We start from the raw sequence: 11,164 nt of genomic DNA, 5'->3' as shown, positions 1-11,164 counted from the left end.
AAAGAAAATATCTAAAAAAAAAAAAAGACTTTTGTTTTGTCCAAATTTGATGGTAATCTTTTATTGTGGTTCTACCATTCTGCCCAGATTTCAATGTTATCTTATTCACTCTGGGCTTCAGAGTGGAAGCTTCACCTTGGCCTCATGCAAAAGCTGCTTGGCATATTTCTGTCAATTTATTTATTTCTGTGTCGACTTTTCTTTTTTTTTTTTTCCCAACTCCTCTCTAAGAGAATGTGTTAAGCCACACAGAGTCTATTAAAAGCTCCATATGTCCTCACAGCTAGCCAGAGACCTTATGTGACCTGACAAGGAAGACCCTGGAAAGTCATTTTGATAGAGTTAAAGTAACTGAAGTAACTCAGTGGGCTGCAGGCAGTGTTCATAGTGTTTGCACAAATTTCTTAAAGGAGGGTTTTCTTAAGAACCCATAATAATAGGAAATTTAGAATTATGTACTTTAAATGTCATATGAGGTAGAATGAGCAAGATTTCTGTTTCATGATTCTGACCTGCATCTTAATAATGCAAGTGCATGTGATTTTACAAAACATTACATCAATTGTCTTTTACCATTAATACATTTTATTCAACTTTGATCTTTAGGTATTACTGAATTTTGATATAAATATGCTTACTATTTTATTAAAGTAAATAACCTGTATCAAACTTTATCTGAAAACACTACCTGCTAATTATAAGAAACTAAAACAGTGCAGTGCAGCTCAGCTAAGGAAGGAGCTGCTGCAGAGGCTTTATCAACAAAATGTTTTTGGGTTTTGTTTGCTGACATGTTTTGATAGAGACAGCTGAGGCTTTATTTTGAAAAATACAATTGAATTGGGTTTGAGTGGAAGGCAGGGGCCGTTGGGATATCCTAGATAGGAATTTCCTCCCTAGGTTGGCCATAGGGTTAGGTCTGATCCTCAGGCAGGTGCCTGCACTCTGCCATACAACTCTCTTCCCCATGAGTCCGGAGCAGCTGCAGGAGTTCAGGCTGGCTAAGACTTCAGTGGCTATTCACTTGAGCAGGCTGTGGAAGACTTGGACACCAGCTTCCCATTGGAGGAGGTTTTAATCTTCTTCATTATCACGGCCTAGTAAGGCTAAAAGTGCTGGAGTCCCAGACAGAACTGAAGCTGGCCTGGGGGGAGCTCATTCTATAGCTGAAGCCAGAGCATGTGAAGCTAATGAGTCCCCTATAGGCTGAGCTTCTGAGTAGTCACGGGTGGCCTTCGTATGGATACTCAAGTTTTGCATCCCAGACTCCAGCCTGCTCTTCTCGTCCTCCAGTGGCTTGTAGTAAGTGACGATCTCAGTTGTGACATTCATCAGCTCCTGGTACTACAGCAGCTGCCTGACCATGTCCTGCTTGATCCACTGCAGGACAGCCTCCAAGTCATCCAATTTGTCATTGATATCCTTAATGGGCGTCTCCCCACGTTGCTCCGCATCAGCAATGGCAGCCTACAGGGTTGCCCTCTGGCCTTTGAGGCTTTCAATCTCCTGTCTGCAGGTGGTTGATGTTGTGGCTGGTCTAGGAGATCTCTGTCTTTGTATAGTGCAGGTGATCCCCATGCTTCCTAGCTAGGGTCTGCAATTTGTCCTGGTTAATCTGGTACATGCTTTCAGCCTCAGATGTCTCACGATGTCTCTGGCATCTTGTTCTGCTGCTCCAGAAAGCGTATCTTGTCAATGAAGAAGGCAAAATGTTAAGGGATTAATTCTGCACCTTCTCCTGAGTGAGCACAGCCTGGATGTGGGGGTCCATCTTCAGCTTCATGGGGCTCGGGAGCTCTGGTTCACTGTGACTACTGTGATTTCTGCTGAAGCTGCCCAGACCCATGCTGGTTCCCAGGCTTTTCCGGAAAGTGCTGTCACTGCCCACCTGGTAGACCTGATGTGGGCACTGGATGTACTGGTGTACAGGCAGCCGCTGAAGGCCCAGGGGCCGCAGGTGTACATTTTGCAGGATTTCTGAGTCACCCTGATGAGTGACATGGTGAAATGTGGAGTGAAGGCGGCGAGCTGAAGACAGGTTCGAGAGCTAGCCGAAGAGCTGCTTCTAGGCTATTATCAACAAGCTTTAAAACTACTTTGTGGGGCTGGCGAGATGACTCAGTGGGGTAGAGTACTGACTGGTCTTCCAAAGGTCCTGAGTTCAAATCCCGGCAACCACCTGTAATGAGACCTGACACCCTCTTCTGGCCTATTTCACGCAGATATGACTGTGTGACCTACATTTTAAATTCAATTATATATTGAAATACTCTTTAGAACTAAGTCATACTCTCTCTCTCTCTCTCTCTCTATTCCTCTCTCTTTCTCTCTCTCTGTATGTGTGTATATGTGTATTTGTATGTGTATGTGTATTTCAAGGCCAGAGGTTGACATCTGATGTCTTCTTCCATATATATACTGGGGCAGGATATCTCAATAAACCTATAATATATCAATTTGACTAGTTGCAATAACCAGCCTGATGTGAGAGTCCTTTTTCCTCCTCTGGTACTAAAGATAGCTCACCATGCACACATATCATTTACATGGGTGCTAACCATGGTCCTCTTACTCTGATATCAGACATTTCACCTGATAAATCAGTTCCCCAGCACCTACCTCACTATATATTTAAAAAGCATTGTAGTATCTCTTGTTATCTTATTTTACTAATCCATTTTCTTTGATGCTTATTTTGACTTTATGATGTTTTTGCATGTAAATATATTCATAGTCACGATTTTATTGCTTAGAGGAAATTCTTGGAAATGGATTTCTAGATTAAAGGATGTCCATATTTGATAATTAGATACAGAGACTGCCTCTTGAATTTTGGCATTTTCTACCCTCCAGGAGCACACATATTAATCACATCTACATTCATTTCAAGGTATCCCTCTGACAATGGCACTCTGGCTTCCTACAGTGTTCCCAACAGTTTTGTTGGTGTCCCTATAAGCTAGCATAGGACATGGACTGTCCAAATTTGCATAATGGGACTTGTAACTTTATCCAGAGTGGTACTGAATCAAGGATCCAGTCTCTCACTGTCATAAGAATTCAATCTCAACTGAATTAATTCATTACATATTGAGCTACAGGCCCTGCCTTCTCTTATTTTGGAGAGGGTGGAGGATTGAATTGTTTGAGAATTTCAACTGTTTAAGTGTACTTCCCTTGGTAATTGTAAAATTGGGGGAGAGAGGTAAGGTAGAATTGAGGAAATGCTATCTCTACCTTACAAGACATATCGCCTTTTTAGTATTTGTGTTCGGGACCGAATCAGTAAGATTCCCTTTAAAAAGAACAGGGAAGAACACTAATAACACTATTCTCCTTTGCTGTCTTATTACTAGGCTCCAGGTGGCATGTTTTGTATTAACATAGGTCTTTGTCATTGGTCATCTCAAAACTGTAACTGATTATAAAGCAGTCCTGAGGCTGCATGCTCTAGTTACATGATAAAAGCTAAACACCCACCACAGCCTTATAGGTTGCACTAGGACACACACACACACACACACACACACACACACACACACACAGAGAGAGAGAGAGAGAGAGAGAGAGAGAGAGAGAGAGAGAGAGAGAGAGAGACACAGACACAGACACAGACAGATAGAGACAAAGATACACACACATAGAGACACATACACACTCATACAGAGAGAGTGAAAGACAGACAGAGATGCATATACAGACATGCACATAGATACTCACATAAATGCATGCACACAATTGCATGCTCACTTGTAAATATATATATGTATATATATACACACACACACAAACATATATATATATGTACATATATATATATATATATATGTATGTATATAGATATATATACAGTGCCCTCTCACCCCCCCTAAGTCCACCTACTCAGAATTTTCCTCTGGAGGCAAGTGGCATTACAAACTTAATGAACATCTTTCAGGGTTTTTTTTATTCATTTTTATAATGTAAATGTTGCTGTTATTACAATGTAGACACGTAAGTTTCTCAAAGCTTGGTTTTAAGAGGTGGGGTTTCTGGGAGTGGTTGAGAAGGCAAGGTAGACTGTCTCAGGTTTTATTAGTTGAAACAGAAAAGCCCTTCTTTGGGGCAGGCAAGGGGGTGCCCTGTTTTTGAAATTAAATGTTTATAGAAGTTTTCTCACTAGTGATTTCTCACCAACTCCACCCAGGAGGCACAAAGGAGTTCTTCACGGGGTACCCACATGGTCCTCCATGCCTGAGAGGCAGGAATACCTGGCAATTTTAAGAGTCAAATAGGTAACCAAAATCCCTTGGGGTTAGATGCTGCTGCCCACAACCTGAATAATAACTAAGAGCCTGAGTCTAGCTCAGAGCCCACCACCCTGTCAGCTCCTTGCCACACACACCCAAGAAGCAAAAGAAAGAGCCATAGACTGTGCCCAGCAGGAATGGCCTGTACCACCAGGTTCAAGGACTGCAGGGCTTCTCTTTCAGGCCTCTGGAAGCAGGCTCCAGGCTAGTATAGGACCCTGGAAGGGAAGCCAGAGCTCAGAGGGGCTGGACACCATGTGCTGTGTCCTGAAAGGGAACTGAAATTTGAATTATGCTCTCACAGAGGAGCTCAACATTTTTCTGTGTGTGTTAATCTCACATTTCACCAGCCTCTCTTTGAGATCAGCATACTGAAATGGCTGGCCAGCCTCTCCAGCCATTACCCTACCAAGTCCATATTCAACCCACTTTTCCTTCAGATTCTGGCTTTCTGCATGGAAATGACCCTTCTGGGATTCCCAAACCAAATAGGAAAATGTATGGCTGTGAGCATATTTCTGGATAAAACTACAGGAGAGGTAGGATCCATGAGTTATTGTTATACATGTGAACACACATGTGCACACATGCTTATGCATGTGTTTATACATGTGCATATTATTCTATACATTAAGTTCTTTTAAATGACCATATAATATATATTATGTAATAATTTTAAATGTCCCAGAATATATTTATAGTAAATGCTTTTGCTGTAGTGTGGACGAGTAGATCTCTTTAGAGTGTTCTAAATCCCTGTATCCTGTCCATGTGCAGCTTCAACCATTGGTTCCTTCCCCGGCCTTATTACATAGGCTTTGTGTACCTCCTTGCTATGATTTGAAGGGATTTTGCTTTGCTATTTCTGTTGCCTGAAATTCTTGCCTGCTAATTATCTGCATAACTCATCTCTCATGTCAACAAGGTCTTATCTCAGTTTCAAACTCATCCCAAGTACTCTGCTCTCATCTGAGATACATTGCTCTCTGATTTTTACAACTACACAGCATCATTTAAATTCTTTTTCCTATCTTCCATTATCAACTTTCTTCATTTACTCCCCACATTTTTTTTCTCACACAAGGTAATGAGTGCATTTCATTATCTTAGGAAAGTCTTACTCAGTCTTGCATATTATAGGTAATCAATGAATTCAAAGAATTAATACAAAAGAGCAAATTACAAATTAATGTGGAAATAGGCAACATTTTAAAAACAACATTTGTAGATGGAGAATGATTGTCTTACATGATTTGATTCTATCGTGTATGCCAGTTCTGAGCATGTTAGCCTTCCCCTTATCTTCATCCTTACTGAGATCTAACTCCTAGTGATCCAATGTAAAATAAAAAGAAAGGAAGTAACCTGCTTCTTGTTGTGGGTCATAAATAGCACTGACTGGAGAAATACATTTATAAGTAGCAATTAAATAAAAGATCTCCATCCCCTGGTAGTCACTAGCATTTGCTGCTATCACTTTTGATTCCTGCTGTTGCTTAGACATCTACTTGGGATGCATATAAAAGATGATTCACTTTGCCTGCTATTTGTGGAACTGCAAGAAGACAATTAGGTGATGTGAATATAGTTTCCAATTTCTTGAAATTGTCTGATTAGCTGTGACAGCCTTAGATGAGAGGTACAGAAAGATCCCATATATTCCTAGACACTTATTATCTCAGATACACAAAATGTATTTTGTTCCTGCCAGAGCAAGTCTGCTCTGCACAACAAGGCCCATTTGCACTGGAATGTGGGTATTAGGTGGGGCCACTTCTGTTCTGCAGGTGGAGGGCAAGTCAATATTGACTGCAGCTTACTCCTCTCATAAAATACAACCGACCTTGAACTACATAATTAAAGAAGTTTTCTGTAATCCCAATGAAGCACATCAGTGTGTCGCCAGTATTTATTCTTGGGCTTTATTACTGACAACAATAACTAGCTAAAAATAAAGTCTCTAATGCCCCGTGGTTAAATTACTTTCCTGATCTGCTTATCGACATTAACCATACTTTTCTCTTACTAAACATGAAATCTTCTCATGTGCATTGTTATTCGAATGCTCCAATGTTGCCCTAAAAGATCAGATTTGAATTAAAGCAGCTGTGTGTTTGTGACTTTGTTGGTTTCAATGCACTGCTGTCTTGTGAACAGCAGCAGAAGGCAGATCACCATATAATGGAGTCAGACGGACCCTCTGCTGTTGTCTTCCTTGGTTCAGATTTCAGGCAACATTGCTGAAGGAGCAAAGAAAGGTGATGAAAAACTGATGACTAGTGTGACTGAGCTCAACCAGGGGGCAGGGGAGGAAGGTTCAAAGCAACGGGAGGTGAACAGTACTGATGCCAGAACAAATGTCCACATAGGTGAAAGGGTAGCGGGGCAAGTCTTTTCACATGTATTTTAAAACTGAATATTCATGTGTGTGTATCTGCTGGGGAGTAGTCACCGTTTAGTACTGAAGAGCAGAGCATGTAGAAGCTGTTTAATTCCAATAGGAAAAATCATAACGCCCTTTACATGCTCTAGCCTTTTCTTAAAATATCACTATCACACATTTTACTAATGCTTAGAAAAAGTTGTGTTTCGTCATAGAATATAGAATCTAAATGCCTTAAAAATTATAGAACATTGTCTTATGAACATTATATGGCTTTTTTATGAAGTAATTTAAAACAGATGTGTTTACCTGCCCCAAACCTGCATAGGACCTCTCAATAATTCATCATGGTTGGAAGAAAAGCTCATGAAACCCTATCCTAGTTGAGGAGATTTAGTAAATTAGTTGCTAATATAGAGTGAGTCATGCTTTTCAGTGATCTGGGGACTGGTAAGTTGCCATCATTGCTCAATTAAATAAACCCCTTCCATACTTATGCAGGTCATTCTAATTAAATATAGTGCATGTTACACAGAGACATGTGCGCATCTCTCTTTCTCTTTCCATCTGTCTCTGTCTCACACACACACACACACAAACACGCACACACACACACAAGAGTTGTGCAAGACATGATGAGACGGATATTAGCTTGAGGAGGAAGGAGTTTGTTAAGAGTAGAAAGGGGCTAAAAGAAGTACAAGTGTAAGAGAGTGAATATGATCTAATCACTTTATATATAAAGAAAATTGCAAAAGGATAACACAAGTAATAATTATGTAAGATAGTAATAGCCATGACACAATTTGAAAATTCAGTGTACATTGAAATCTAGTTTCTAAAATTATAATCATCTTCATTCATTATTGTAGTAGCAGAAAGTTATATATTATTTTTCTTAAATTGATTAGAATCTGAAAGATGAATTAGCCACATAATAAGCCAGACAAATATAGCTTAGAAGAGCAACATGGCTAACTTTTATAGCATATTTGCAGCAACACCATATGTTATAGTTATAAATTAACAAATATTAGGTTCTTTAAGTCTTTTAACAAGGTTTGGCATAGCTGTTGTAATTATCTCTGCATCACAGATGGGTAAAGTAATGCCTACACAGGTTAATTAATATGCTTGAACTTCATGCCCACTTTCAGACAATTAGCTGGTGAAACAGTCAAACTTGAGCATATTTGCTGGAGAATCTGGGTCATCAAACAAAATCAAGTAGGAATAGTCATGTACTCTGGATGATGAAGTATTGCTACATTATTTCAAAGATGCAAGTCATTCAGCTTTGAAGTTTAATCCTACTTTAATAATAATGTTTTATGTCATTGAAGGAATCATTTAATCAGAATTATAATTTCAGAGGACAAGCCTTAAGAGCACTGTGATCCAGACTCTTTTTCTGTTCCTTCTGAGATATCATTGGTTTCAGAAAACCAATGTCTTGTCACTTCATTCAAACCCGCCTTTCTTTTCTACCTTGGGAGTGACTTGATGAGCCATGTCACTCTTACATGAATGATACTAGTAGGTTCTGTGTGGTTGCTTGCAGCCCTGCTTTGTTCTCTGTTCTTCTGTTAGAGTCAACTTTACAAACAAAAGCCTTTGTAACCGTTTTCTCTTTTTAAATAATAATGACTTTTCTCGCATTATTAAATTCATGATTTTTTTGACAATTGAATATATGTTTGTAGTTAATATGTGACTACTCTTAGCCCCACCCATTCCATCTGTATTATTCTCTTGGCATACACTCTTCTGCCTATATGCTATCTTATTAGAGTCATATCTTTTCATTTTGTTTTGTGACTCTCTTATTTTTAACCAGAATTGTCTGTGCTATAACAAGTTTGGCACTTTCCACTGGATCACACAGTTGGGTACAAAACTTAAGAAATGAACTCCCCCCTACTTCTAGGGGCAGTGTCACCACTAGGTTGATGGTCCTGAGTGGTATAAGAAACCAACTGAGAAAGCCATGAAGAATAAGTCTGTAAACAGCAATCTAGCCACTGCTCATGCCTTCAGGTTCCTGCCTTTAACTACTGCTCTGTCTTCTCACAGTGACATGCTTATAAGCTGTAAGTTGAAATGAACCCTTTTCTCCCAAAATTTGTTTTGGTCATAGTGTTTTACCATAGCAATAGAAACCCTAAGACATCTATCTCCTTTGTTCTTTCACATACTGTGAACTTGGTCTTCATTGAATTTCTTATTATTTCCCAATAAGAAGTCCTCTCCTTTAAGCAATTTCATGGACTTCTATAATGGAGTAAAGGTAGAGCACATGGTACCACTGCCTCCATGAGTGGCAAAACTAGTTATCAAATCTGGAAAAAAAGAAAAAGACCAACAAAAATCATGATCCTAAAACGCTTCTCAAGATTAGAAATAATCAGTAGGATAATTAGTACAATGGGCTGCCTGCCATGTCCAAGGCTTTTTTTTGGGGGGAGGGATGCAGGGGCTAGAACTCAGATGTTTATGCTTCTGTGGTAAGTACTTTACAGTCTGAGCCATTCTCTAGGTCTTACTTGAAGTGTTTAATACATACATTTAGAATCTTTGAAAGCAGGAATAAATCACTAACATCCCCCTGTCATAGTCTAGAGGCTCAGCAAGTACCTGGACAATGCATGAATGTGTTTATGATTTTCATCAATTTCATCTTTCCTAACATATGTCGGGTGCCCTCAACACGTGGCTATAACAATATAAACTGTTCTCAGTAAGTTTACATTTATAGGGTAAAATTTAACCTGTAAACAAAAGGGAAAATACTTTGTTTTCTTAAAATCCAGATATTACCATAGATAAATTATTGTCTACATATTTATGTGCTTACCATTTTCTTTCATTAATTAGATCTCTACAGGCTCACTGGAAGTGCAGTTTTAATAAAATGGTACTTTACAGTGTGTGTTCTTTATTAGAGAGGTCAGAAGCCATTGACTTGGTTCTATCAAACCCTTATGTTGTCATTTTTATATTTAGTCTTGTTTCTCCTACCATTTAGTTTATTGCTTTCCTCTTGAAGTGTATATGTGCATTTGTATTTAACCTTTACTCTTTATTTTTAGTGACACACACACACACACACAGAGAGAGAGAGAGAGTGAGAGAGAGACAGAGAGAGAGAGAGAGAGAGAGAGAGAGAGAGAGAGAGAAGGAAATATGAGCAAAGAGAAAGAGAAATACTAATGGCATAAAAAGACAACAGTTCCAGTCACTTGCTGAAATGAACTATTTGCCATAGTAGCTAGAAACACTTCTTTCTTTAATTCTATATGGAAGTAAATCACAAGTAAAAAGTTCTATTTTGTTTAGTAAATAATACCACAGTGCCATAACTACGAGGTCTGTCTTTCTAAACTAAGTGTGAAAGACCTATATGTGTATGCAGTGAGGCATTAAGCCAAGATGGCCCCTAGACACTCAGCTGAAGGGTGGGTAAAGGAAACGGATTCCAACCTTCTCTGACAAAGAAGATCATGGCTTCATTACTTCAGCTCAGACATAGAAATTGAAATGTTATTTGTTTAACAAACAGAAGGACAACACATTACCAAAATGTCCTTACCTGTTGGGGAATCTCAGCAGTGAAAGTGCACAATCTAGATGTTTCTATTGAAATGAAAGTGATTGATCCTAAAACTATATTTAATTTCTCCACTCTGTTATTTTATCCTAGGTAATCAGCTCTGATGTGGGGTCTACTGTGTCTTTCTGGATGATAGAAACTGGGCAGAAAATCAAACAGTTTGCTGGTTGTCATGGCAATGCAGAGATCAGCACCATGGCCCTGGATGCAAATAAGACACGTCTTCTGACTGGCAGCACAGATGGGACTGTAAAGGTATGTCCAAATTGAAGCTTTTTCTACCCAGATATGAGGAGGCTAGAGCAGTGTGTGGGGAGACACAGACAAAACTTGACTTGCTTCTGCCTTTCTGGCCTTGCAAGAAGAAAGACAAGACCAGATGAGAGGTAAATAAACCAGTCAGTAATGAAGCTGTTAGAAAAATGAATAAATGATTTTTTTCTGAATAAATTATTTGTAAAAAGACGCAGCTGGGCATGCTTATTCAGGAAGGGCTTTTGCAGTGCATGGTTACTTTGGAGAATAAGAGGCCAGAATAATTTTCACATGCAGCAGCCAAAATCTCTAGTTTTCCTTTTTTCCTTTAAATTTATGAAATGAGGAGTAGGACAATATAGTAAAGGTTTTTAAATCACAGTAATATACTTTTAAAAAAATGAATAGTTAGAAGTAAGCATGTTTAACAACCTGCATTTTTATATGAAAGTACTGAGGTAGTGAGATGGGATAATAAAATTATAATCATATTTTTCCATCCTAAACTAACACTGCCTCTTTTTTTTACTTTTCTTATTTTATAACTACCATTTATTTCTTTTTTTATTTTTTTTAACTTTTTTATTAGATGTTTTCTATATTTACTATATCTCCTTCCCCAGGTTC

The 11,164-nt window shown here is 38.8% G+C and overlaps 1 protein-coding gene across 2 annotated transcripts in view; it reads left to right on the top strand.

Moving 5' to 3' along the window:
• Positions 1–11,164, top strand: part of Wdr49 (WD repeat domain 49) — a 191,284-nt gene that overhangs the window by 76,002 nt on the left and 104,118 nt on the right. For both annotated transcript variants that reach the window (XM_031374103.1, XM_031374104.1), the window contains one exon: positions 10,373–10,537. In XM_031374103.1, the coding sequence (XP_031229963.1) occupies positions 10,373–10,537 (165 nt within the window). The remainder of the gene's footprint in view (positions 1–10,372; positions 10,538–11,164) is intronic.

The sequence above is a fragment of the Mastomys coucha genome, unplaced genomic scaffold (assembly GCF_008632895.1).
Source record: "Mastomys coucha isolate ucsf_1 unplaced genomic scaffold, UCSF_Mcou_1 pScaffold16, whole genome shotgun sequence".
Classification (NCBI taxonomy): Eukaryota; Metazoa; Chordata; class Mammalia; order Rodentia; family Muridae; genus Mastomys; species Mastomys coucha.
The sequence above is the reverse complement of the archived record's forward strand: the minus strand, read 5'-3'. Positions and strand labels throughout refer to the sequence as shown.